At 54.1% G+C, this 26965-nt stretch overlaps 10 protein-coding genes across 10 annotated transcripts; 7 read left to right on the plus strand and 3 right to left on the minus strand.

Moving 5' to 3' along the window:
• Window positions 1–274: 274 nt before the first annotated feature.
• Window positions 275–2425, plus strand: BO95DRAFT_391477 (Zn(II)2Cys6 transcription factor domain-containing protein; the record flags this gene model as incomplete). The annotated part of the gene is made up of 5 exons (XM_025583627.1): window positions 275–436; window positions 505–1179; window positions 1235–1450; window positions 1511–1773; window positions 1851–2425. Coding segments are annotated over exons 1-5 (1866 nt in total), but the record flags the coding sequence as incomplete, so codon positions are not given.
• Window positions 2426–2677: 252 nt separating this feature from the next.
• Window positions 2678–4338, minus strand: BO95DRAFT_365563 (NAD(P)/FAD-dependent oxidoreductase; the record flags this gene model as incomplete). The annotated part of the gene is made up of 4 exons (XM_025582704.1): window positions 2678–2934; window positions 3005–3587; window positions 3726–4015; window positions 4071–4338. Coding segments are annotated over 4 exons (1398 nt in total), but the record flags the coding sequence as incomplete, so codon positions are not given.
• A 322-nt stretch (window positions 4339–4660) lies between these two features.
• Window positions 4661–5775, minus strand: BO95DRAFT_432823 (caleosin family protein; the record flags this gene model as incomplete). Its single annotated transcript, XM_025585071.1, has 5 exons — window positions 4661–4768; window positions 4831–4923; window positions 4997–5158; window positions 5284–5508; window positions 5578–5775. The coding sequence occupies 5 exons, from the start codon at window positions 5773–5775 to the stop codon at window positions 4661–4663; spliced, it is 786 nt and encodes a 261-aa protein (XP_025441229.1).
• A 1286-nt stretch (window positions 5776–7061) lies between these two features.
• On the plus strand, window positions 7062–9441 carry BO95DRAFT_443900 (SAP domain protein). Its single transcript, XM_025586758.1, has one exon. It carries the CDS (start codon window positions 7289–7291, stop codon window positions 9326–9328), a length of 2040 nt encoding a protein of 679 aa, XP_025441230.1. The 5' UTR covers window positions 7062–7288; the 3' UTR covers window positions 9329–9441.
• A 1286-nt stretch (window positions 9442–10727) lies between these two features.
• On the plus strand, window positions 10728–12705 carry BO95DRAFT_464711 (DUF300-domain-containing protein; the record flags this gene model as incomplete). The annotated part of the gene is made up of 6 exons (XM_025589079.1): window positions 10728–10770; window positions 10874–11024; window positions 11097–11394; window positions 11450–11575; window positions 11634–11783; window positions 11842–12705. 6 exons carry the CDS (start codon window positions 10728–10730, stop codon window positions 12703–12705), a joined length of 1632 nt encoding a protein of 543 aa, XP_025441231.1.
• A 667-nt stretch (window positions 12706–13372) lies between these two features.
• On the minus strand, window positions 13373–14892 carry BO95DRAFT_415885 (COP9 signalosome complex subunit 6; the record flags this gene model as incomplete). Its single annotated transcript, XM_025584369.1, has 3 exons — window positions 14588–14892; window positions 13984–14520; window positions 13373–13914 (listed from the first exon to the last, which is right to left on the minus strand). Exons 1-3 carry the CDS (start codon window positions 14856–14858, stop codon window positions 13373–13375), a joined length of 1350 nt encoding a protein of 449 aa, XP_025441232.1. The 5' UTR covers window positions 14859–14892.
• A 148-nt stretch (window positions 14893–15040) lies between these two features.
• On the plus strand, window positions 15041–17140 carry BO95DRAFT_443903 (uncharacterized protein). Its single transcript, XM_025586759.1, has one exon. The coding sequence runs from the start codon at window positions 15070–15072 to the stop codon at window positions 17017–17019; it is 1950 nt and encodes a 649-aa protein (XP_025441233.1). The 5' UTR covers window positions 15041–15069; the 3' UTR covers window positions 17020–17140.
• A 192-nt stretch (window positions 17141–17332) lies between these two features.
• Window positions 17333–18593, plus strand: BO95DRAFT_474288 (DNA-directed RNA polymerase III subunit C31). Its single transcript, XM_025589791.1, has 3 exons — window positions 17333–17593; window positions 17737–17983; window positions 18136–18593. Exons 1-3 carry the CDS (start codon window positions 17483–17485, stop codon window positions 18516–18518), a joined length of 741 nt encoding a protein of 246 aa, XP_025441234.1. The 5' UTR covers window positions 17333–17482; the 3' UTR covers window positions 18519–18593.
• Window positions 18594–19048: 455 nt separating this feature from the next.
• tah18 (NAPDH-dependent diflavin reductase) lies at window positions 19049–22772 on the plus strand (the record flags this gene model as incomplete). The annotated part of the gene is made up of 8 exons (XM_025588243.1): window positions 19049–19207; window positions 19304–19479; window positions 19558–19656; window positions 19769–19773; window positions 19810–21220; window positions 21527–21553; window positions 21945–22624; window positions 22690–22772. 8 exons carry the CDS (start codon window positions 19049–19051, stop codon window positions 22770–22772), a joined length of 2640 nt encoding a protein of 879 aa, XP_025441235.1.
• A 789-nt stretch (window positions 22773–23561) lies between these two features.
• BO95DRAFT_326579 (uncharacterized protein) lies at window positions 23562–24191 on the plus strand (the record flags this gene model as incomplete). Its single annotated transcript, XM_025581858.1, has 1 exon — window positions 23562–24191. A coding segment is annotated over one exon (630 nt), but the record flags the coding sequence as incomplete, so codon positions are not given.
• Between the last annotated feature and the right edge of the window lie 2774 nt (window positions 24192–26965).

A 26965-nucleotide genomic window follows, 5' to 3' on the forward strand; every position in this document is an offset into this window, starting at 1 on the left:
CGGTCTTGATTGATGGTGATGATGCTGGTTATGATGTTCTCTTTGTTGTCCTTATGCAGTAGTTATATACACTGTCATACATTTAGTTAGGGCTTATGGCCGAGGCCAACTAAAATCCGCAATGTCCGTCGGCCTTTAATCCTTTCACCAGTCACGAAATCACCAACTAAACACCGACGGCGTTCGGTCCTTATCTCCTTACACCTACGGCGACTTTCCATTTAATCTGACTGAATCCCGCTCTTTTCTGAATCTGACATCATGTTTTGTTTCCCCCTCCGCACATACTAATACTCTCCATGCTGCTTCCACCAGCCATGGACCAACCCTCAATGCAATATGATCTTTCCCCGGCCCCGTACGGCCGCGCATGTATGAATTGCTCGCAGGCGAAATGCAAGTGCATACTTTCCAAAGACGGAGGCCAATGTCAACGGTGGGTTTGTTCCACAATAAGCATGGTTCTCCACCACTGTCCTGACTGACTATCTGCATGCTCCACAGCTGTCAGCGCCTCAACAAAGAATGTCGCCCCTCCGCGTTCCAGCGCCGGCAGAATCTCCGCAAATCCGCCGCCACGAAGAGCGGTCGGCTGGAGAAGAAGCTGGACGATGTGGTCGCGCTGCTTCGTGCCCGGGCTGCGCATGCATCTGGTAGCAGTGCGGCCGCAGATGAATACGCTGACTTGATCGAGGAGCAGTTGAACGCGACAACGACGCCGGCAAGGCCGCGGCCCCGGACACGGACCCCGCGCAGTATCTCACGGAGGAGACCTGACGTTGAAATTGAAATCCAAAATGCGAGCAATCCGCGGGTCCGGCTGCAGTCCCCCGAGCCGCTCGAGCAGACATCAGGTGGTCTCGGCTCGGTGGCTCACTTGCCAGAAGACGCTGCTCTCGAGCTCGCGCCGTGGCAAGCCGAAGAGTGTCTGACGGCGTTCCTCACGCAGAAACTGCCGTATCTCCCATTCATCCACTTCCCATCGGGGACCACGGCACGGCGTCTCCAGCGCGAGCGGCCGTTCACGTGGCTATGTGTGATGGCGGTGGCTTCGAAGAGCGCGAAGCAGCGCTCTGCGCTCTGCGACAAGGTCAAAGAGATTGTCGCGCGGAAGGCGGTTCTTGACTACGGGGGTCGCGATCTCGATCTCCTCTTGGGCATCCTGATCTTTATCGCTTGGTACGTTTGTTGTTCGCCACTATCACCCCCCTCGGTTTTCTAACCCTCGATCCAGGTCCAGCCAACAAGTCTTCCGTAAGCTCAACCTGATCATGTTCAGCCAGCTCGCCATTGCGGTGGTGTATGATCTCTCGCTGGACAAGCCCTCCTCGCTGGAGAACTCTCTCCTGTTGTGTCTCCATTCGTCCGTGGACGACGGTCCTCCCCCGCTGCCCGTCCGGTCCAAGGAGGAGCGTCGAGCCGTGCTAGGTTGTTACCTCCTCACCTCGAGGTATGCCCCGGCAGCATGGAACATGCCAAAACGCACCGCTCGGATCTAATTAGCATGTAGCATCGCCCTCTTCTTCAAAAAAGCCTCCTCCCTCCGCTGGACCCCATACCTAGAAGAATGCCTCGAAACCCTAAGCCAGCACCCCGACAGTCCCCACGACGAAGTCCTCATCCACCAAGTCCGCTACCAACACATCACCGAGCAACTAAACCACCCAGACAATTCCAATTTTCTACAAGCCCCAATCCCCACCTACCAACACGCCCTAACCAGCTATCTCCAATCCGCCCAAACCAACTTTCCCCCGCACACCCAACAATACAGTACGTCCCCCTTGCCTCCAGAGAACCTTCACAGAAAACTCCCATCAAAGACCAGCATATCTAACGCCCCAAACCAGAAATAATCCACCTCCACAACACCCACACCACCCTAACCCTGACCGAACCCTCGCTCCTCCTCAACACAAGCCCCAGCCCCAGCCCGAACCCTAAACCATCCCAATCCCAATCCCAATCCCAATCCCAACCCTCATCCACTTCGCAAACCGCAACCCAACCGCCCACCCTCAACATCCCCCACCTCAACCACCTCTCCGCCGCCCTCACCGCCACAAAGCTCTGGCTCGAAACCTTCCTTACCATCCCGCCGGCCGAGTACAGCGGCTTCCCGTTCACGGTGTTCGCGCAGCTGGCCCGCACCCTGGCCGCGCTGTGGCGGCTCTCGACGCTGGAGGATCCGCTGTGGGATCGCGGGGGCGTGCGGCGGGCGGTGGATATTTTGGGGGTGTTGGATCGCGTGGTGGGGAATTTGGGGCAGGCGGCGGCGTTGGCGAGGTTGGAGGGGGGGAGGGGGTTTTTTGGGAATTCGGGTGGAAGGGAGGATTTGGGACACGGGGATGGGGAGGAGGAGGAGGAGGTTGATGAGGGGGAGGTGTTTTTTCAGTCGGTGGGGAAGTATGAGTCTATGCGGTTGGTTTGGGAACGGAAGTTGGGGGGGAGTGAGGGGGGCAGTGAGGGCGTCCCGTTGAGTCAGGATGTTTCTGTGTCTGGTGGTGGTGCGGGTGTTGGTGCAGGTGCTTTGGGATTGGGGGCGGGGTATGATGACTGGCTGAGTGAGTTCTTGAATTCGATGGTGCATTAAGCGATGCTAGCATGCTTCTATCTTGAAAGAGATCGATCGTGGTGGGTTATGTACAATATATCAGCCCGGATGAGGACCTGGCAACTACTTTCCCAGGATGTCCCCTCCCTCCGGCCCCGTCTGCGCCTTATGGATTCTCTCGGCCGTCGTCTTGAACAGCCGGGGCAGACGCGTCTCCGTCTCTTCGAATGGCTTCCCCGTCGCGACCATCTCCGCCAGGCACTTCGCGCTGAGCAACACCACCGGCATGCCATGCCCATTGAACCCCGCGCAGATATACTGGTCCGGACTATCCGGGACCTGCCCGATGTGCGGATGGGAGTCGTACGAGTACCCCATGACTTGGATTTTTGTCTTCATGTTAGCATTTCCCTCCCCATCCAGAAGAATCGAGACCGAGGGAAAACTCACTCCCCGTCCAAATCTCCTTGACATACGCCCCGCTCTCCTCCCACCCCCTGAACGTCCTCTGCATATAATCATCATAGTAATGCTTCGTCGGGTCGATCAACGTCCCATCATCCACCACATTGTACCACTGCTCCCGCGCATCCTTGAAAGTATGTTGCGCCCCGCCTACAATAATACTCCCATCCGGTCGCGAGATCAAATAACTGCCCCCGCCGCCTTCCTTCGTGTACACCACGTACGAGTACGGCAGGAAGGGCACGCTGGCTTGCTCCGCTGGCACGGCGATGTGCGAGCAGATGCCCCGGCAGGGGACGATGTTCTTGGCGTACTGCGGCAGCAAGCCCCCCGTGTAGGCGTTGGTCGCGTAGACGACTTTGCGGGCGCGGATGACGCCGCGCGGGGTGTGGATGGTGTGATGCGTCCCATCTTCCGTGGCATCAACCGCTGTCACGGGGGTTTGGGCTTGCACGTTCAGCTGCGGGGACGAGGCGATCTTATGGAGAAGGCCCAGGATGAATTTGTACGGCCACAGGGTGCCCGAGGTGTAGGAGAGGCAGGCTTTTGCGCCTTTGACGCCGGAGATCTTTGGGTGTGTGTTAGCTTCGGTCCATGCTCAGGGAGTTGTGATTTGGTCCATCGCCGTGATAGACCTCCTTATCACTGGCTTATTCTCTAAGAGCATCCGGGCCAGGAGAAAAAGAAAACGGGGGTCAGCACTCACCCCCTCCGCGTTCTTCGCCGACGTATAATGCAAATCCTTCGCCACGGCCACCCCCTGCGCCAGCAGTGTCTCGTAGGCCCGGCGGGCGCGCTCCCCGCCCTCCTCGCTGAGGTACACGTTCATGTTGCGCGTGATGTTGAAGTCGCAGTCGATCTGCTCCTCCGCCAGCAGATCCTTCAGCGCTTGCATGTGCGCGTGCTCGAAGTCGGCGATCTCCACCCCGGCGGACAGCCCGTATCGCTCGATGTACGTGGGGATGTGGCCGTAGATGTCGGGTCGGAGGTGGCCGCCTGTTTTTTTTTTGTAAGCAGGTTTACTTACTTGGGGAAGGGAAGGCTGGCATACCGTTGCGACCGGTTGCGCCCGAGCATATCTGCCGCGCCTCGAGGAGGGTGATTGTCGGATAGGACGATGAAGTTGTGGTGCTGTCGTGGCCGAGTTGTTTCAGGAGGTAGTAGGCTAGGGTCACGCCCGCGTACCCGGCGCCGATGATGGCGATATCGGTCTCTTGGGGAAGGTCGGGGGTCGTGCGGAGGGAATCTAGTTCGTCGAGTTCCGTGCGCCAGAAGGGCAGGGTGGGGTTGTCGACGGGGAGAATGGGGGACATGGTGGATAGGTTTGGTAAAAAGGGGAGAGTACAATGGTGGTTTGGGGTGAATATGGACTCGAAGTTTGAGGGCCCTGGTGCTTTATTTATGAATCCGGCCTACTATAGGTACGGTAGTCTTACTCCGCACCCAACACCGAGGAGGGGCTGATTGATAACGGCGCCTCTCCTACTAATCTACTCCGTAAGCTTGTTATCTGCGGAGTTCGGAGCTGACGGGCCACACGCCACATTATCTATCTATGCATAGATAGTTCCTTCGGCCATATGTCTAGATTTAGATTATCTCACGATGGCAGTTCAGGGATGCTTATATAAATTCCATAAATCACGAAGCATAGACCGAACCAATCATGCCATCCCCTCCCAGTCCAAAGCCCTTACCCCATCGCCCCGACTCCTGACGCTTCTTGCGGATATTCCAGAAGATCGAGCCCTGGAGCCATGCAATCCATCAGAAACTACTCGAACACTTCCAACAACTGGCAAATCACTCACATCGTACACTTGACGCAGATCTTCCTTGTAGATGCGTCCATCCTTCTGGAGCAGCAACCATGTCGTCCCCCACTCGAAGAGGGCAGCCCCCCACTATTGACTCACAGATCAGTATACAGTACACACCCCGCAGCCACTAGTCAGTCTGAGACGGTTGATAACCTACCCCGAACGGATCAACAGCCACCCGCTGACCGTGCATCAAGGTAATAATCTCCCCGAGCGTCAGGGTCCCGTCGCCTTTCCGGTCATATTTGGCGAACAGATTCTCGAACGCCTGCGGTACGAACCGGCCCTCGTTATCGATCACGCCACTGTCCGATCCATGCTGAGAGGTTTCGCCCCAAAAAGTCAGTTACAAACACATCCATCCCAAAGGCCAACAGCCTCTTGCCCCACCGGCTTCCGGTTTGCTTCATCCGAAACCCCCGGGGATTTAAACCGGTCACATACCTTAGCCTTGTGAATCCCGTCGACATACACCCGGAACCACGGGTCCGGGAACCAGGAATGCGCCAGCCGCGACGGGTACGAGAAGTTGAGGTTGATGATCAACATCGCCAGCCACGAGAAAAGCATGTTGAACCCCAACTCCCGGAAGCCGACGTAGGTGTCCCACGGGGTGATCTGGCCGTCGCCATCTCGGTCCCAGAAGAGGACGTGCTGCTGGAGCACGGTCTAGATCGGGGTCAATCAACTAGTTTGATCCCGGCGGCAGCCGGCCACCGACTCGGTTCGATAACGCACATAGTCTTTGTTTTCCTCGGAGTATTTTGAGTGGAGGCCGGATTTGGTCTGCGAGACGGTGTAGTTGGCGCGGGAGACGCCGGGTTGTTGGATGTGCGCGTCCGCGTCCGTGGCTACTGGGCGTGCCTGGGCGACGGGGGCTTGTTTTGCGGATACGGAATCACTCAGATCCGTCTTCTCGTCGAGGGAGGGGGTCATTATTATTTGACAGAAAAGGGTAGCGTATATGATCTTGGTATGTTACTCGATCCTCTTACAAGCAGAGCCATCATGCCAGTCTTATAGGTCTAAATATACGGAGTAGCATGATACGCTTTACTTTGTATCGACTCACGATGACATCAACTCGTGTGGATATCGTGACCCACCCCAAGAAACTCCCAAAGAAGCTGAGGCATATCAGGTCCAAGTCTGTGCTTAAACAAACCCCGGGCCAATCCGAACACCGGAAATGGAAATATGGTAGTGGTTCGACTTTATCTGAGTCGCAAGTCGCATACGTCATCGGCTCGGAACCCGACCTGTGGCAACCAACCCGATATCAAGCTTTGGGGCCTAAGCTCATCATTGTTCCTGATCCATCTTGAGGCGTTAGAAACGTGGGTATGTCTGTTGGGATCTACTCCGTCGTACAGTACCTTATCAGTGATACCAGGAAACTACCCTTTGAACGCCTCCATTTCCTTCCGCAATGTGTATACTTGCATGTGGAGATGTGTATTTCTACCGGATGGCCCTTGCTGGAAAGTCGACGGACATTTCTAGCCTGTTACGCGACATTGAAGAGCATTGAAAAAGAACTTGCAGACTGAGTCTCGTCTGATATTCTTTCTCATGACGATACCATGGAGTCTGGCCTCGAGCTCATGAAGTGCGTCAGATGCGAGTACATGTTGTGGGGGCTGGACATGCTGGTCTTGAGCCTGAGTGGGAGGGCGCGCCTTTCAATTTGTACTTACACTATTTTCAGTGTATAGATTCGTAGTTTCTGTTGGCGTACCTAGGATGCCAGACTAGTTTCTTGGATTTGGAGTATCTGCTCTCAATCTGTACCGCCAGGTCCTGGGAGAAAAGAGAAATAGGACCCGGGTGATGTACAATCTCAAGCAGGTTCGTACAACTTGAGGGCAAGTAAATTTACAGGATGATGACAGGCAACAACAGGTATAGCTTATGCAATATCGGACAGTTGATCTCACGTATATAGTCTTATATGCATAATAGAATCATTATGGAATTCTCGCAGCCTGTTTAGTAGCCTTGATCAAGTCGACTTCTATCAGAGCTTGGCAATTCGTCCTTGCCGATGCTTGGTTTCTACTTTCTTCGGCTCACACCAAAACATCCTAATCGAGAAAAGGCTGAGCCAATTCCACTTAGAACCACACTAAACCTCATGCGGCAGTACCCCCTTGCCCCAAACCGGCTTAGCGCACGACATCATCTACCCTCCGCCAGTCAAGCTCAGCCCCGACCGACCGTCCACTGCACCTACAAAGGCACTGTCTGAATAACTATTCACTCTACCGCAGGGGCAGCAGCGCATCCAAAGAACCACCAAAATATACCCCCATTTATACAGCCATGACCAGCCCCATCTGAATCAAAATCAATCATCGGACACCAGCCCCTCGCAAGGCGACCTCTATATGCAACTAAATCCCCGCCATCTCGCGGACCGATCCTAGTACTTCACTAGTACCCCAACAATATGACCGATTACTCGAAATTGAAGGTCACCGACCTGAAAGCGGAGTTGAAGCGGCGCGGCATCGCGCAGACCGGTCTTCGCGTCAAACAACAAATCATCGACCGATTGGAGGAAGAGGATGCTCGCGAAGCTGCAGGACAGGATGCGACCGCGGAACCGGGCTCCGATCGCGATAATGCGCAGCAGCAGGAGGAGGAGGAGGAAGAGGAGGAGGAAGAGGAGGAGGAGGAAGATGAAGTGAGCGAGCCTACATCGGAGACGGAGGAGGTACAGCAGGAGGTACAACCTGCGCAACCAGTTGAGCCGCAGGCCGATTCGGCCACACACGCGGAGCCGGTCCCCGAAGAGACCGTGAAGGAGATGGAGACCGAGGTTTCAACACAGCCACTGGAACCAACGCCGGAGCAGGCAGAGGCTGCAGTGCCTCAACCGGAGAGTGTAGTAGAGGAGACTGCTGCCCGTGGCGATCAGGTCGCGGAGGAGTCTCCAGAACAGCCGAAAGAGGAGGAGTCTCCAGAACAGCCGAAAGAGGAGGAGGAACCAAGCACAAAAGCGCAGGAGCGGGAAGAGACGGTGGTCGTGACTGACACCTCAGCAGTGCAGGAAACGACGGCCGAGCCACCTGCCGCCCCGGTTGAGCAGGCTCCCGGAAACGAATCTGCGCAGGAACCTACAGCCATCCCACAGCAAGATGCAGAGCTCAAGGAGACCGCGCCGCCTACGAGTATCCCTTCGGAATTGAACACAGCATTATCAACTCCTCTTCCCACCGAGGAGCTGTTGGAGGATCGGCGCAAGCGCAAGCGACGTAGCCAGAGTCCTGTGCCCACACCGGAAGCTCTAGCCATCAAAAAAGCGAAGGCGCAAGAGGAAGAGCCTCGCGTGCTTCTGCCTGAAGATCAAGGATCATCTATGATGGAGGTGGATCAACAGGGAGAAGAAGGGGCAGCACATTCGCGCGGACCCCCTGAGGCACGTGCTGAGCCTGAGACGGCGGCGCCAGGTCGGGAAACGGAATCTGCCCCGGCCGCTGACGATACAACCCTCGCAGCCAAGAAAGATGCCCCGCCAAAACACGATGTTCGTTTCAAAGGTCTCTTCGCGGGCCCGGGAGCCGACCAAGCCCGTCCGCCGTCTCCTCCCCCTGACGTTGCCGTGGACGAGGCAGAAGTTGAACCTGCCCTACATGCTGCCACTGCTGCGCTCTACGTTGGAGGCCTGATGCGGCCGATGCAGCCGGCGGCCCTGCGAAATCATCTGGTTACTCTTGCATCGGCACCTGATGCTTCACCGAATGCTGATGTGATCCTCGATTACTACCTGGACCCCATCAAGACACACTGCTTTGTGAGCTTTACAAGTGTCTCGGCCGCGTCGCGTGTCCGAACGGCCCTCCACGGGACCGTATGGCCTAACGAACGCAACCGAAAAGCGTTATTTGTCGACTTTATTCCCGAAGACAAGTTAAAGTCATGGATTGAACGAGAGGAGGGGACCCGGCAGCGTGGCGGGCCCGCACCCCGATGGGAAGTGAGATACGACCGTACAGACGACGGTGTCGAGGCTGTTTTAGAAGAAGTCGATTCCCGCAAACCGGCCGCCCAAGCTGCGCGTGCACCTGATCTCGCTGGCTTCTCTCGTCCACCGCCCACCGGTCCCCGTGCAGAGGGTCGTGGTCCGACTCGACGACCCAGTAGCCCTGGTGTCGCACGGTCAGATTCTCACCCGGGCCAAGGGTTCAAGCCATTGGACGAGCTGTTCATGTCCACCACCACTAAGCCTAAGCTCTACTATCTGCCAGTTACCCGGGAGGTGGCCGACCGGCGTCTCGATCGATTCGACGACCTGCTACGAAAAGGCGCATTCCCCCGACGGGGAGGAGATGAGACCCGTCGTATCACTTTCGAAGACGGTGACCTATTTGTTGACAAGGGGCCGGAGTACTTAGGTGGTGGACGGGGCCGACGCGGCGGCCGTGGCGGCCGAGGACGGGGAGGAATGGGTGATTCGTGGCGAGACGACCGTCGCAGTCGATGGTAACGATTTTTCAAGTTCCGACAATCCGGTTCCTCATTATTGTTCTAGTGATTGTACGGATGTAGTCATCCGTCACGTGTACAGTAGTAGTTAAGGGACATTGCGAGGGGCAGGGGGGGGGGGGGGCAAGTATGAATGTAAATTAGGCGATGACTGCACAACTGTGGAGTCCCCCACTAGACAATGCAATGAACAATTCTGCTTGGCTGCCAGTTTAACTGCGGAAAAGAGTAATTAATAGCAAGAAGAAGATAATGATGAACGGGGCTGTGGTGATCCGTTAGAAATGTGTTTGAATCTTTTTTTTCATTCTCCAATAGACAAAGGGGGGAAATGAGCGAGAAAGACAAAAGAGTACGGAGTACGGAGTCGCAAGAGTGGAATTGAAGGCAGTTCCGGCTATTTCGGGAAAGTGGCGCAGCCCGTGGCCAGTGGATTCGGTACATACCAGCTGTGATGTAAGTTGAGCTAATTTACCGTCTTTATGGCGGGGAACAATGAAGATGACGTGTATTGGTATGGTCACTTACTTGAGATTGCCTCCTCCAGACTTCCGTTAGTTAACTTTGGTGCCTGTGGTTCGTCATCCCAGCAATCACAAAGCATTCATTCCAATGCAAATTGAAATGAAGTGAGTGAGTAAGTGCACACTCACTTCACCTGTGTTTCGTTTCATCTGCTCCTCCTCCCTTGGTTTTATGCTATACCCATACCTATACTATACTATACTCTACTCCGACTGAACTACCGAGACTAAATACAGGAACTAACCTACAAAGTACTTCTTTCCAACTACGCAATATACAGTGCATTCGGATCAACAGTCCGATGTACCACAACCAGCACCCATCATCTTCATTGTTCCCCAGCAGTATTGGCTTTGTGCACACCCTCATTCATTTCTTTTCCCCCTCTGGCCGATCACTGTTGATCCCCAGCCTCTCTTCCTCGCTCCCTCTCCTCCACTTCTGCTCTTTCCCCCCTCTTCTGTTCACTTATTAGACGCTGTTCCTGCCAAGCAACACCAAGCAACACGACACGCAGCTCACGCTTTCTCGGCGCCTGTTCCAGCGTGGCAGACATACACCCCATTACTTTCTGTCCGCTCGACCCACGATTACTATCCTTGCAGTTCCACCGGCGACAAAAGTGTGGACGGAAGTCTAATCTCGGGCGGCTCTCCCAGGGGTTCAGTCGCTCATTCTTGGGCCAAGCCGGGCTGGGCGGATAAGATAGAAAGTCGACCGTGTTTCTCGCTCTCCATTCAATTTGCGACGATTTTACTCCCCCTTCTTCCACAACATCCTGAAGACGTCTATTATTTTCGTTTCCCCTATAACCTCTCGCGCATTCTGAGGCCTCTCACTGTTCAGCTGTTCATCTTCCACTCCCACTCCCAAGAATGGGCTGGCCGGTGTGTAATTCCACCGCCGAGGATGAGACCAGTATGTCCCTTTTCGTCCTTTGCCCGCTCTTCGCTACAATTTGCGACGCTATGGTTGTTTGTTGAGTTGAGCTGACGCGGATTCTTCATTGTCACTCGCATAGTCACGGAGGTCGACCTCTGGGAAGGCGGGATCACCTTTCACCAGCTGTGCCTCATGGTCGGCGGGGTGTTTGGTCTGATTTCCATGATTGTTTCCTTCTATCTTATTATGATGCATGCTACGCATTACAGCAAGCCGATCGAGCAACGACAGTACGTTCCCGCCTTATCGTCGCGCCGAGCCAGAGTCGCACAGAGCTAATGCTATCATGTTGCATCTCACAGTCAAATACGAATCCTATTGATGATACCTATTTATTCGGTCGTCGCGTGGGTCGGAACGTACTTCTACAAGAACGATGTGTACTACGATTTGATTGGAAATTGCTACGAAGCCTTCGCCATCTCCGCTTTCTTCTCCCTGCTCTGCGCCTACGTCGCCCCCGACCTGCATAGTCAAAAAGAGTATTTCCGTGGCGTGGTGCCCAAGCCCTGGGTCTGGCCTATCCCTTGGCTGCAAAAGATCTCCGGCGGTGAGAAAGGCGTGTGGAGAACCCCTCGCAGTGGTTTGACTTGGTTCAATGTGAGTCTGTTCGATGTCTCAATCGCGTCGGCCATGAGCTGACGAAGGGCCACAGGTCATTTGGGTGGGCGTTTTCCAATACTGTGTCCTCCGGGTCCTTATGACCGTTATCGCCGTCATCACGCAACATTACAATGTTTATTGCGAAGAATCGCTCAACCCTGCGTTCTCGCACATTTGGGTATGTGCTCTTACGCCCGATGGCTGGCGTGCCTCGACTGACCTTCTTGCCTGGATAGACTATGATCGTAGAGTGTATCGCTGTCTCGATCGCCATGTACTGCCTGATTCAGTTCTACATTCAGCTCAAAGACGACATCAGCCAACACTCTCCCTTCTTGAAGATTCTTTCCATCAAACTCGTGATCTTCTTGTCTTTCTGGCAGTCGGTAAGTGGGCTCATTCCGTAATCTACTCTCGTGGCAACTGGTCTTATTGTTATTGTAGACGTTGATCTCGTTCCTTTCTTCCGCGGGTGTTATCAAAGCGAATAAGACAATCCAGTCACCGGATTTGAAGGTCGGACTACCAAACATTCTCATCTGTATCGAAATGGCCATGTTCTCGGTCCTTCATCTGTGGGCCTTCGCATGGCAACCGTACTCGCTTCTTGCGCAAAATTCCGATGTCACCGACTTTTATGGTAATGGAAAGGCCAGCTATCAGGGAGGTCGCTTTGGCCTCAAAGGCCTTTTGGATGCGCTCAATCCTGTCGACCTTGCTAAGGCGGTTGGTCGCAGTTTCCGTTGGTTGTTTGTCGGACGCAAGAAGCGGACGCTGGATCCCAGCTACCACACGCCGACCGAGGCGTTTGGGCTGAATGCGACTGAGAACCTCACTCCACCGTACGGAACCGCATACCAAGGGCCTCCAACGACATTGAGCGCAGGGCGATATGGCAGCGACGAAGAAGGCGAGGTGCTTTTGTCTCATGCTCAGCCCAGTCCAGGCGGGCTAGCCCCGGGCATGCACGATGACAATGATCCGAATCGCTTCTACTCGCATAATCGATTGAGCGGATCGTCTATACTGGAACCGCAACCCTCGCACACGGCTCCTCACACAGACCCATCCTATGAGGATGCATACAATCCGTACTTGGTCCAATCTCAGCATCTGGCCCACGACCCCTATCACCACGATACGCCCACCCCCGGAAACCCTCCATATCCGGACAACACCACCGCTACAGCCACCCACCCTCAACCCTACCAACAAGCTCCCCTCCAGGAACAACCTCCGATCCCTCTTCCAGAAACATATCAAACCCCGCCACCCGGATACGATATTGAGAGTCATCAACGGAGGTAAATGGGGGCCCCTCCAAGCGGACTCATTGCATTTGCATCAAAAGCTTTTTCTTAAAGCAAACCGAAGCGCGTGACATGACATGACCTAGACCTCGTAGCACTGGTTGTTGCATCTACCATTCTCTTTTCTACAGCAAGCTGTCTTTGACGGTGTTCCATCCCAGTCACCCGTCACCTTCATATTGTCTCTATGGCGTTGGTTCTATTCCTGTTGGATTTGTCGTATAATACCCTCTGTTTGTTTGCTGGGTTATCTGGCCGATGGCGCTTTATCTGCGTTGTTCTTGTTTCACATTGTACGAGATCATGGCATGAAATATTGATTGTATCGCGGATTGATGAGATTTTCTTCAAGTTCTTGTGTTTTCTGGTTTGGAGAGGAGTGGGTTTGCACTCTTTGCTTATGTTCTCGACCTCTCATAGAGTTGGAGGATCTCTGCATGTAGATTTATTGCCACAAACTCGATGTGTCTTCGCCCGTAAGAATGAGCATTCCGGCCATCCCTCATTCTATCTACACGAAAGAAACATTTCAACCATAATCTCATTACGTATCTAAAGGATGGAACGATAAGGGGGCGACTCCTTGGAGTTGTTCCCGGGGCAGAGAGAGGGCAGAGGGCAGAGAAACCCCTCCCCCCATCATTCCATCCGTTCAGAAAATCACTCTAGAGCCCATCCCCGCCGCCCCCCATTCTCCCGTAGAGCATCTCCTCCCCACCATACCGCCCCTGCAACCCCGCCATCCGCATCTGCAGGTCCACACCACCGCCACTCCCACCACCACCGCTCCCACCCAAAGAGCCCAAGCCGCCAGACGGGCCGGATTTCCGCGCGGCCGCGGCCATGGTCCGCCGGGCGTTGTTCAGGATGGCGGTGCGTCTGCCCAGTTCCCGCATGTTGCTGATGCTGTGGCTGAGTTGGCCGAGGAGGGCGACGAGGTGGACGTCGTTGGCCTGGGCGAGGGTTTCACGGTTCAGGGCGCTATTGGCGGGAGGGGTGAGGAGGGAGAGGTGGGAGAGGCAGGCGTTGATGTTGCGGAGGATGGGGTGGGAGAGGGTTGTTGTTGTTGTTGTGGGTTGTTGGGTGGTGGTGCTGTTGCTGGTGCTGGAGGGGGAGGTGGAGATGCTGGAGACGTAGGATTTGATGAGTGAGATTCGGGATTCGAGGGTTCGGATGGCGTTGAGGCGGGTGTTGAGGCTGGCAATTACTGTTGTTTTTCGTTAGTATTTCCTAAGGGGCTTGGTTTCGAGGATTGGCAGGGGGAGGGAGGACGTACGCTCTTCTTCTTCGGGCGAGAGGAGGGCTGATGGTTCGGTTGATGATTGTTGTTGTTGTTGTTGTTGTTGTTGTTGTTGTTGTTGTTGCTGTTGTTCCTTGGTTGATTGTTTGGCCTTGCTTATTTGCGATGGGTCTGTGTTGGTGCTCGAGGGATAGATGGCTGCGTTGCGGGCGGTTCGTGCGACGGTGTCGATGCCTATCATCTCGGCTTCGCCGGTCTCGATGGAGTAAGGGAGTTCGCGGAACTTGATGCTCAACGTTGGTGGCTGGTCCTCGCTGTCGACTTGCATGGTGTTGGTGTTGGCATCCTCGCCTCCTTCGTACACGCTCTCGTAGATGGTGAGAGGCAGTTTGCCGCCTTTTGAGGATGCTCCGGCCACCTCGGCAGGGTGGAATGCGAGAAATACCGCGGATTCATTGTGCTTCTCGAGGATCAGGCGGTGGATGGGTAGGTGGGATGCATTGGGGCCGCTGGATGGGCAGGTCGACCACCATCCGACTAGGTCGAGCGCCGGCGCTTTGTGCACGTCCTTGACTGTGAGGTAGAGTAGATGTCAGTTTATCGGGGCTGACCTGAGGGAGGGATGAGGTGTACGACTTACATTGCTGGACTCGCTCTACAAACCAGCTATCCGGAATTTGAGCCTCCCCGTTCGGCCCTTCCGTTACCAGACACTCGAAAGCATGCTCTAAGGTGATTTCACGGCCGTTCTGCTGGCCCAGCAGCGCTCCGACTATGGGTCCTTGCTGGCATCGGGCTGCGTGGCGGGTGATGTGATCGGAGATCGTGAGTAGGATTAGAGGGTGAAGTTGGATATGAAGGCCGGAGTCAGATGCTTTGGGAGATACAAGTGAGTCGGGATGTTCAGACATTGTGTCACGACCTTGGGAATTGTGATGATGGGAGTTGGTGATTGCAATGGAGTTGGCGATGCTCTCTCATCATATCCGGAGGTACGTGCGGAGCTGTCATCGGTTTGTCTTGTTTGCAATCCAGCTTTCCCTCCTCCCCGCGCTGAGCGGGCATCAATCCAGGTGCATTCATCTTCCAACAACACAGCAGAACAAGCTACACTAGAACAGCATGGCTGTGCCTACGACCTTTGAAGAAGCCAGACTTCATCTACAGCAGATCCAGTGTGATCCTTCTACCAAGCTGGATACTAACATCATAGATAAGCTGAAGTTAGAACTGACGGAGAACACGGACCGCAATGTCCCCGCCACTCTACTGATACAGATCTCGGAGCTCTTGCCGGTGCTTCAGGAAGATCCTACCCCTCTCACAACGCTCGCAATCAAAGCTGCAGGGTATCTCTCATTTAGTGATCTTCGCGCTGTTGACCCTCCTATAAATTTCATCGCGGGATTCAAAGCGCCCTCTCCACCAGTCAACCTCTTGGCCTTGTCATTGTTGAGCAAAGCAGGTAGAGTCCCGAGTGATGCTGCCATTGTCGCGGGGGACTCTGAGCTCGTCGCATCCCTGGTAGAGCTTTGGCTGTCGACTTCGTCTACCGCTGTCGCTCAAGCGGCCTTAGACACCATTTGGACCTTGTTGGAGATCGATCTCGCTAGTCCGCTGGAGCTTGGCGAACATGAGCCTGATGGAACAACTGCTGGTCAAGGTCTGTTTTGGAGAAGAATCTTCACGGATAAAGATGTCTATGGACTGTTGTTCTCCGTATGCAGTCTCGAGGATAATGGGCCTGGAGCTATCTCGAAGCGAGACAAGACAGTGGCTCAAGGGAGGTTGATGGGCTTCCTCGTGAAGGCAGGGCAACTGCGCTGGGACATCATCTCAAGCTCTCAAGTCGCGGATGTGGAAACCAAGTACCAGAGCGACAGCCTTCTTCACTTTGTCGCCTGCAGGATGGTTGACCGGGGCGATGTGTTGATGCACATGACTCTGATCAACTTCTTCCATGACCTGCTGGCCATCGACGCCCCGGGTCTCATGGCCCGAATGACCGTACAATCCGCGTCTACCTTCTCCTCGCCAGCGCTTGACTTCCTCATCTTAAACGATATACACACTACTTTGTTGGAGTTCTACCTCGATGAGTCCAAACTGGACTCTATCGACCTGGCCTATCTTTGCGGTCCAATCATGTCCTACGTGGCACAGTACGCTGAACTGTACCCCAACCACCTTTTGCAGAATCCCCGACATCTGCTAGACCGCATTGTATCTCGCGTCGCTGCATCTGTGGCAATCTCGTCCGCTCAATGGGCGCATGGGCCCGTCCCCAGCGGACAATTGAACGTGCTTTCCTGCTTGCCTCGAGTCTTGCTCGTGGAAGCCAGCAAGCAAGGCCTGAACGCGGTGCTATCTGTTCCCAGTAGTCCCCCGAATAAGGAGGCCCTCGACGTGCTCGCCAAGGTCTTTCATGGCCCGGTCAAACCCGATCTGGCTGACTCGATGGAGCTGAACACGTCCGGCCAAACCCCAACCGACTGGCACCAAGAAGCAGCGGCCGCTCGGGTCCTCTACTTCCAATACACGAATCAGCACACTGGATTCTGGACGGATGTTGTCGCGACCGCCGACATCCTCGCTATGAAGGATGTCTCCTTGGCCGCTATGTCACTTATGAAAGCGATCATTACCGCCAATTGGCAGGTCTTGCCGGCTGAAGTGCCGACCTCTGCTCCTGGCCATACCAGGTATCAGCTCCCTACTGAACAAAGCCTGGAGACTCTTTCTCCAGCGGCACAGGGCGTTCTTCCGTCAAGTGGTGCCTGGGCCGCTCTGACACCACCGGCTCTTACAGTCCTACTGCCATACCTTTTCAAACCTCCGCGCTCATATTCCGAATTTGTTGGAGGCGGTGCCGCAGATCCACAGAACGCGGTATGGAAGGTGGCAACTGCGAAGCATGAGGTGCTGGTCGCTTTGTATGACGGTTTGAACGAGAGCGGCGGACAGATGGCTGGGTTCGACGATATCATGCGTACACTCCGTCAACGCGTCAACGAGGGCCCATGGGGGCCAACCACTCAACATGGCAACCAAGTTGCAACTGTCGGGCTGTAATAGGTACTTCTGTTCCTTCTCTCTTCGTTTCAGTGGTTCTCGGAAGCAGACTTAGTCATTTTTAGCGTTTAAATCGTACAAGCCTGAGACAAGTAGATGATATGCGCCACTGCATGCAGGAAATTTCACGCAGTACAAAACGTCTTGAGATCTGATTGGTTGACTCTTGGAAGTAAGCTGTCAGGGCTCCCGCGCGACAAGCCCTTATTTCCTACTTCAGCGTATCTCCGAAGGCGGTGACTCCAAGCTCCGCCCGGGAGTCTAGAAGTCAGTGGTGAGCCCTTGTACTTTTTTTCTCCAGCCGCGCCGCAGCCCCCTCTCCAAGTCACTCTCATTGCAACTCTTCCCCGCCGTCGCCCTTCGACCTTGGTACAGCATTACTGCCGCTGTGACGAGACGAAGAGGCCCAGGACGAAATTGACACCATATCTCCATCTGACATACCCCTCATCTTCTTTCCACCATGTCTCGTTTCGGAGCCAAGAAGGGCCGCAAGCTCCCCGGAGCAGAATTCAGTTGGGAAACTGGTGAAGGAGGCGGAGAAAATGACACCGCGCCGACGCCTCTCTTTCCGGTATGTTTCTGTCTGTCTTTCATTGGGAGAAATTAATGCATCCGCTTTTTTTTTTTTCTCTTTCGAAATAAGGATTTTCCCGGCATCAGTGTCGGGGTCCAATACGAATCCCATGCTAACAACTTTTTTTTCCGACATTCTAGAAATACCATGTCCCCCGCGCCAGGCCGTTAACCCCCCACGAGCAGATCCAGGTGGATCAGTACCGGTCGCTTCGAGAACGATTCCACGATGGGCCGTATTACTCTGTGCTGGACTCGGCGACGTCGTCGGCCAAGAAGGAGAGTGCCGCGCGGGTACACTTCGACCCGTTCCATGGGATGCCCTCGTACTCGGGCAAGTATCAGAAAAAGATGCGGACGTTGCCGAAGTTGGCGGGGAGGGAGTATGGTGAGTTGTGTGCCGTTTTGTGGTTCCCTTGTGCTTGAGGTGGAAGATTCGGGGTTGCTTGTTTGGTTTTACTAGTTCGGGGGGGGGGGGGGGGCTTCTACTTCTAAGGAGATACATTTGCTAACTTTGAGGGGCTGTTTTTGCTGCTGCAGTGATGAAATTCTTCCCCAAGGAATTGTGGCAGACCATTCAGCCGAGCTTCAAGCCCGATGCTGCGATGGACGGATACGTGCTGCGCATTGATCGGCCCGGAATCCGGCGCGGGTTTGAGGACGATGAGGATGAGGAGGACGACGAGGCGGGCAAGAAGGGAAAGAACGCAGAGGGCGATGCGGAGAACGAGGATGATGAGCGGGAGGTCCTGGACCCCGATGAGGAGGAAGAGGAGATCATGGATGATGACTTCGAGGATGACGACGACGATATGGGTGGGGATTACAACGCGGAGCAGTACTTCGATGGCGGCGATGATGAATACGGCGACGATGGGTTCGGAGATGGTGGCGGCGGCGGTGGTGATGAGGATACGTATTAAAAAGCGGGCGCTTATTTTTAAGATACCCTTATATTCATTATCTCCTTCGATCTTATCAATCTGAGCGATTTATCGGGCTTTATGGTTTGAGACATGTGTAATTGGCCGTGTTTTCTTTTTGGGAGCCATACTGTTCGTGAGCAGTTGTAATTAGGTTCAATCAGTAAGAATGGTTTCTTGTCAAAAAATAACTTCTTCAAAGGATTTGATGTTATGTATATACATATCACCAGGTAGAAGACTCTTATCAACTCGACTTCAAGACCCAGCAATCCATACCAGTGGAAAAAGACCCCAAATTCCCCTCGCAACGAAGAGACCGACCGATCGTCGGGATGACGTCATCCCGCTCTGTCGGCGCAAAAGGCCTTCGTTCCGGAGGAGGGGGGCTTCCCAAAAAAAGATAGCGAGTGAGAGTGAGAGTGAGAGTGAGTGAGCGAGTAACTGAAACCGCAAAAACGGAAGTGACTCGCTCCCGCTCTTCGATATCAACTACAGGTATTGCGCAAGCACGTGCCATACCAGAAGCAATGAGCAGCAATTCTCAGCTAATCCAACAGAGACGCTCTGCGCTCGTCCTCTATGGCTCCGAAACTGGCAATTCTCAAGAGGTCGCCGAGGAGCTCGGCGCATTAACCGAGCGGCTCCATTTCAAGACCCATATTGCGGAATTGAATCAGTACAAGCCGGTACGGTTTCTCCCATCGCCAGCGATGTAGATGGTTAAGAGGGAGAGTGTGCGTGTGCGCACGAACCCCCAACGCTGACTCCAACGATACTGTTAGGAAACACTCAATTCGTACACGCTGGTGCTATTTGTTGTGTCCACCACCGGGCAGGGCGATTTTCCGGCTAATGCGCGATCGTTTTGGCGATCGTTGTTGTTGAAGAAGCTCCCCGCGACGTTCTTGCGTGGGGTCAATTTTGCGGCTTTTGGGTTGGGGGATAGTTCCTATCCGAAGTGAGTGCGTGGGAGATGTTTTTTTATGGGGAAGGTTCACAGTGACTGAGTTGGGAAGCTGATTGACGTTGGGTATAGGTTTAATTGGGCGGCTCGCAAGCTGCATAAACGGTTGCTTCAGTTGGGCGCGGAGGAGATACATCCTTGCGGAGAGGCGGACCAGCAACATCCCGAGGGGTGAGATTTTTGTTCCCTTGCTCATCGACAGCAAACAGCCCGGGAGATACGGAGATGCTGATGTGATGGTTTGTAATAGTCTTGAGGGGACGTTTATCCCGTGGTTCACCAGGCTTCGTGAGCATCTGCTCGACACATATCCGCTTCCGCCAGGTCAGGTGCCGATACCGGACAACGTTCAGCTGCCTCCGAAATGGGTCTTGCAACTACGAGATGATGGGGAGGAATCCTTAACATCGGAGCGAGCCGCAGGATCTGATGCAGGAGTCAATGGATCTTCTGAGCTGGACCGACTCGGTCATGATCTTCGGCCGCTGCCAGATACGCTGACGGCGACCCTGACAGAGAATAGGCGGGCGACTGCCGCGAACCACTGGCAGGATGTGCGTCATTTGTCCCTGACTGTCCCTGAAGCAGTGTCCTACGTTCCTGGGGATATGCTATCCATCACCCCGAAGAACTTCGCCGTCGACGTGGACAATCTCATCACGATGATGGGCTGGGAGGCAGATGTCGATCGGCCGGTGACACTCGTCCCTGGGCCGACATTACTCTCGTCAGACGACGAGGATATGCCTTCTCCGCCTATTCAGGGTCTCGACTCATATCCCAAAATGACCCTACGCGCTCTCCTTACCGACTACCTCGACATTCAGGCCATTCCTCGCCGAGCGTTCTTCGCTACCGTGGCTCATTACACAGATTACGAAATGCACAAGGAGCGTCTTCTGGAGTTCACCAACCCCGAGTTCCTGGACGAACTGTGGGATTATACTACTCGGCCGCGACGCAGCATCCTGGAGGTGTTGCACGAGTTCGACTCGGTGAAGATTCCATGGCAGCATGCGGTCTCGGTGTTTCCGATCATGAGAGCGAGACAATTCAGTATTGCCAGCGGGGGCGCCCTCAAGCATTCAGCGGAGGGAGGCACAAAATTCGAGCTGCTGGTCGCTATCGTCAAGTATCAGACAGTCATCAAGCGCATTCGACAGGGGGTCTGCACCCGGTATCTATCGGTGCTTCAACCCGGAAGTACACTTCAAGTGCAGTTGCAGCGTGGGGGCCTCAACTCATCGATCAATCAACTAGTCGGACCGACGGTCTTGATTGGCCCTGGAACTGGAATCGCGCCCCTACGATCGATGATCTGGGAGAAGGCCGCGATCGTCAAGGCGTACAAGGAAGAAAACCCTGGAGTTGAGCCTCCGATCGGGCCAACTCTGCTCGTGTATGGAGGTCGCAACAGAGAGGCGGATTTCTTCTTCGAACAAGAGTGGGAGGAGCTGGGTGAGCTGGTCCGCTTGAAGGTCCTGACTGCGTTCTCGCGAGACCAGACGCAGAAGGTCTACGTTCAGGATGTGATCCGCGAGAATGTCGGCCTCCTCTTTAAACTCCTGCATGACATGCGTGGCTCGGTGTACATATGCGGATCCTCTGGGAATATGCCCAAAGCCGTGCGGCAGGCCCTCACTGAGGCATTTCAGCACGGACCGGAGGTGGAGACTGATCGGTTCAATGAACAGGGCGCCGAGCAGTATCTGCTGGGGATGGAGAAGACAGGCCGGTATAAACAAGAAACGTGGTGATCATTGTGTCGGTTAGTGAGACCGACTGCATAGACCTTTGGGGGGGGGTACGAGACATGAGAGACCATTTTAGAACATAATTCAAGCACAATGAGGTCATTTGCCCTCTATCAGCTGTCAGGAAGACTCCAAGTAGTATTCTATTTAGACATCTGCCTTGACTGCCCTGACTTACCTCGGTTGGAGGCGGGATTGACACAGGCGGGGAGAGACGATGAGCTCGGCCCGCCTCGGGGGCTTCTCCGCCTAGAGTCACCTGCTTTCTGCCGCGGATGGATTGTGAGTGAGTCTGTGACTGCTCCGACGGACCGGTTTAAGCTACAACACTTCTTCCTCTCTCCCCCATCTCTCTTCCCCCTCCTCCCTCGCGCTCTTTACATTTTTCCCCTCACGAGCCCATCGGAACTGTACTCACCTGGTCCAACATCTCTCATATAGCAATCACAATGGCCAGCAACCTGCGGATTCTTGTCCCCATCAAGCGGGTTATCGACTATGCGGTGAGTTTTTATTGCCCTGCCGTGCTCCGGCTTCGGTGAGAAGTTGAAGTTGCCGAGTCGAATCTCCGCGCCACGATGCCCTCATAGCCATTGCACTGCACTCCCCCAATACTGAAGTCCCAAGTTTGAAATCAAACTCAGCATGCTCATATCCATACGACATGGCGATAATTTCCGAATTAAAAAAAAGATAAACTAACAGACCAATCCCTACTAAACAGGTCAAACCCCGCGTGAACAAAGCCAACACCGGCGTGGAGACGGCCGGCGTCAAGCACTCGCTCAACCCCTTCGACGAGCTCTCGGTCGAGGAGGCCGTGCGCCTGCGCGAGCGGCACACCAAGAAGCAGAGCCCGATCAAGGTGGACCAGATCCTGGCGCTGTCGGCGGGCGGCCCCAAGTGCGCGGACACGCTGCGCACGGCAATGGCGATGGGCGCGGACCGGGCCTTCCACGTCGACGTGGGCGACAGCCCGGACGGCGGGCCGGAGCCCCTGACCGTGGCCAAGATGCTGCAGGCGGTGGTGAAGCAGGAGAACATCAACCTGGTGCTGCTGGGCAAGCAGGCGATCGACGGCGACCAGGGCCAGACCGGCCAGATGCTGGCGGGCCTGCTGGGCTGGCCGCAGGCGACCCAGGCCAGCAAGGTCGAGATCAAGGACGAGAGCGGCACGGTCGAGGTCACGCACGAGGTCGACGGCGGCGTCGAGACCCTGCGCGCGCAGCTGCCCATGATCATCACGACGGACTTGCGGTTGAACGAACCCCGGTACGCCACGCTGCCGAACATCATGAAGGCGAAGAAGAAGCCCCTCGAGAAGAAGACGTTGGCCGACTTCGGCATCGAGGATAAAAAGCGGTTGAAGACGATCAAGGTCACCGGTGAGTTTCCTGGCGTGTTTCTATCAGTCACGAGAAGGGAATTGGAGCTAATTGTCTTTCTTCAGAACCTCCCGCTCGCCAGGGTGGTGGTAAGGTTGAGGATGTGGACGGACTCATTGGCAAGTTGAAGGAGCTGGGTGCTCTGTAAGGGTTTGTGGTGGAAAGGAGCGGAGCATTTGCGTATGTTTGTGTTTTGTGTATGTTTATGACTGACTACCTGCCTACCTAGACTTGGTTCGGTATCTTTACTTTTTTATTCCCCAAGGGGATATATATCTCTTTTTTTTGCATACATTTCTTTTTTGTTGCTCTTCCTTGACTCGAAGCTTTCCATATTCTAGCCCTATCTATTACATCCTTGGACTACTAATATGCAGATCCATCGGTGACATGCATACCTCTCCGTCTCCGTCTTCTATCACGCAAAGATTATGGATCGCTTCGTGATGACTGCCTGACTCGCCATCGTTCTGCGTCACAAAGCATGTGGTAGTCCTCGCACGGTTACTGTGTGGGCAGCAGTGGAGGGACTGATGTATCCCTGCAGTTTGAATGAAATGCTCAATTTCGAAAAGAAAACAAAGAATGGTTCGAGTGCATTGACAGACAAAGATCAAACAATATGCTCTATGGGAATCTCCCTAAAATATCCCAAAGAACATCCCTTCCACGCTTCCACCCTGCAATTATAAAACCCATGGGAACGGCCAGGTCTTGACTCCCATTCTCGGCCGGTCAGTCCACCATCTCATACAAGATAGGTTTCCACAGAGAAGCAGCATAATGGTTCGAAAAATTGTCGACTGCTACTAGATATCAGCAAGATCGCGGTTTACCAGCAATGGCCGACCTGAGAATGAGCACCATTCATCTCATCGACACTGAAGATGGGGTTCGTAGCCTTGTCGATACGATCATCGCGCATCCCTTCGAGCCACTCTACATCGTTTTGAAAGGTGTAAATCTCTCCCGCGAAGGTACCCTGAGCCTGATGCTGATCTACCTGGAATGCATGGACAACATCCACGCAGTGGACCTCGAGACCCTCGGCGCGCGGGCCTTCTCCACGACCGCGAGTTCCCGTCTCTACAACACTATCAGCCTCCAGGCCATCCTCGAGTCCCCCAACCGCACCAAGGTCTTCTTCGAGGTGTGGAATGGCTCGGACGCGCTGTTCAGTCAGTTCCAGATTCGCCTCCAGCGCGTTGCTGACCTCCAGCTGATGCAGCACGCCGCCTCCGAGGGCTGGCGGCGCGACAACAGTCGGGTGACCAATCTCGCGGCGTGCATCAAGGATGACGCCGGGCTAACCGAGCCCGAGGCGCGCCGCTGGCGGGCCGAGAAAGAACGCGGCCGCTCCAACTGCTTTTATCTCGGCCGCGACGGAGACAGCCACATCCTGCGTCGCCGGCCGCTGGACAACGACTTCCTCAACTACTGCTCGGCGGATATCGCTCACTTCGCCAAGCTCGACCGCCAGTATCGGCGCCAGCTGGACGAGTTCTGGAAGTGGGTGGTGGAGCGGGAGGCGCAAGCCCGGGTCGTCGAGTCCCAGCAGCCCAGGTTTCGGTCTCGGGGTGGCTGGCGCGGTCGGATCTTCGGGCCCTGGAATGGGGATCGGGTGCAGGCACTGCGGATAAAGTTCATCGAGGAGACCGGGGGGGATTGTGTGTTGAAGGAGGAATAGGCGGTTGGTGCCAAGATTGGCGACAATGATTTTTGAGCATTCGGCCCGACCCTTTCTTGCGGTGAGTTTCTTTGATTCCTTTCCTTTCTTTCAACAAATCAATAACTATAGAAAATCAACATTCAAACGTTTTGAACGAATTATTTTCTCGTGCCTCCCATCCTTTGTAAATGTAGTTCTGCGGTGGCTAGCCATCAAGCCCTTGTTCGGCTGCCATGGTTTAACTTGGAAGACCCTGCCTCTTTCCATATTCCCCAATCCTATCTAATATCAACACCTCTTTCGTAATCAAATCTGCCTACTAGGTACAATCCTTAGCCCTCCAAACATCCCTCAAGCAGTGGTAAATAGCAACTCTCACGAAATTCCTGATTTGACCAGAAACCATAAGATCAACAATAACCCACCCACCAAATGTCTATTCATAGAACCAAAAACAAAAGCAAACTTCAGCTCGACCGCCCCATAAAATAGATATACTATACTCCACAATCTCCCAAGTATATGAAACTACTGCACAGCCCTCCCACTCCTGGTTCTAGTGAGGCGTAGCTCGCATTCTAGAAGCGCGGCTGAAAGCGATGCCCCGTTCTCTACTAGGTTGGATCTTGCTTCGTTTCAATTCCCGGTTTTCAGATGTTGATCGTGGGATAGATCGGGTTCGTGATCGGTGAGCTGGTTGGGTTGACTGATCGATCGGTCGGTCGTTGGCGCGGGTTGCACGGATTAATGGATGGATGGATGGGTAGGTTGATATGTCGGCTCAGGGCTGGGGGTTGCGCGTGGAGGGATGTGATGTATCGCGTTTGGTGGTTGGAGCTGGGGTTTTCTGGAAAAGGTGGGTCGGTCTGTGGTGCTTATGGGTCTAAGGTACGGAGTAGTATGATGGCTAAGGCATATTTTTTTCAGAGGCGGAAGAGTTTGATGGGTGATGGGAGGTTTTGGTGGTGGTGATGGTGGTGAAGTATAGATCTAGTTGAAAAGTACGGTATTCAGCTGATGGACTTGGTAGGTTGACATGTTTGGCAAAAACAATGTGGAATGTGGATGTCATAAATATCGTATGATAAACTACTGAGTACAGGAACAAGAAGAGATAAGATCCATTCATCAATTCCACGTAGTACGGGCCTGGAGTGGAAGTGTTCCTCAGCTCACCATGTAGAATACTAATGTGGACGGACACCGTGCGGAGCTGTACTTCGGCGATGTCTCGCGAACGATGCTCTCAAAATAGCTAGTGGCTGCTGGGCTATACTTTAGTCAAGGTACTTACTCGGTAACCAGCAGGGCCGATGGCGTAGTGGGGAACTCGCCGAGCGTAGCAAGGTCAAACGCCATCGGTCCCGCGTTCGAACCCCGGCAGGGGAGAAGGGAATAACGCCTGACGCAGGAATATCCCCCTCCTCCATCCCGTCGGGAGATAGAACTGGGACGAAAACCCTCGGGGATAAGAGAGGGATTCGTAGCACTGCACAGAGGAGTGGCCTAACAACTCATAAGGTGACTGCTCCTGCAATGTGAGCTTTCTGGTTGTGATCTCTTCTTGGGTTGGTTGTATACAGTATCCCTTTTGTCTTCTTCTCGGGTGTAGCGAATGGTTCGTTGCGGTTGATGAGGTTTATGAGGGTGAGGGTGAGGGTGGCATTTTACTTCTATTTCACTCCGCGTTTGTTTGTGGGCAGGTCGATACTTGCAGAAGAGATTCGGCACTGACCAATGTAATTCTCTCTTATCGAGCGTCTGTACAGAGGAAAGTCCCCCCCGTTTTATACTACGGCCCGTTCGTGAGATGAGGACATGACAAGGCCAGCAGCCGATCCAGACGACCAGCCATTTACTAGAATTCTTGAGTGCTGAATACAAGCTTACAAGCCTCGGCTCACTTTGAAATGGGATTTCGATGCCAGCTTGTCGGCTTCTTATTCTATCTGCCGAGTTAAAGATCATCCATGGCCATGTCAAATCCGCAAAGATGACAGCCAGAGAGATGAGCCTTGGACTTGGTTGATGCTAAACTCAAAACCTCTCCACGAGAGCAACAGAAGATATATAAACCAAATAAGGCGTGCTGGTTTCCATTGCTGTGATCAGCATGTGGACTCGCGCTTCGACTATCTACATCTACGGAGTACAGTCAAGCAACTCGACATGCCGGTCCATTCTTGAGTAGAGTGACTAGTGATGAAATTCTACCCCGTGACATCCTCGAGACATGTGTCTGAGGGGATGAGGAAACAGGCTATACCGCTGTATGTATAGCCTACGTTGCGCAAGGTTGGGACGGGGGGACTCAGTGCCGCCGGGGTTGTAGAGTTTCGGATGTGCCGAGTGCTGTCGGCTGTCTGTTAGGGCGAAGGTGCAGCTGCAGGCTGTAGCTGTTGCGGAGTTGCAGCAGAAGTCCTCCGTAAATCACACCCGTGAGCTTCATGACAGCAGCTGCTCTCTAAGTTACCTGTCTTAGTCCCCTAAAGAAGAGTTCTTCTGGCCTGCACATATACTGGTTTTGGTAAATTTGACGATGGAAAAGCGCCGCTGACAGCAAGTCGACTCGACAACACCACCCCACCTTTTTTGCGGTTGCTATCACGTATCCTAGATCCTGCATGAAAGGGATTTAGATTGACCTACTATTGATTGAAGCTGAACCCACT

This window comes from Aspergillus brunneoviolaceus (genome assembly GCF_003184695.1).
Source record: "Aspergillus brunneoviolaceus CBS 621.78 unplaced genomic scaffold BO95scaffold_42, whole genome shotgun sequence".
NCBI lineage: Eukaryota > Fungi > Ascomycota > Eurotiomycetes > Eurotiales > Aspergillaceae > Aspergillus > Aspergillus brunneoviolaceus.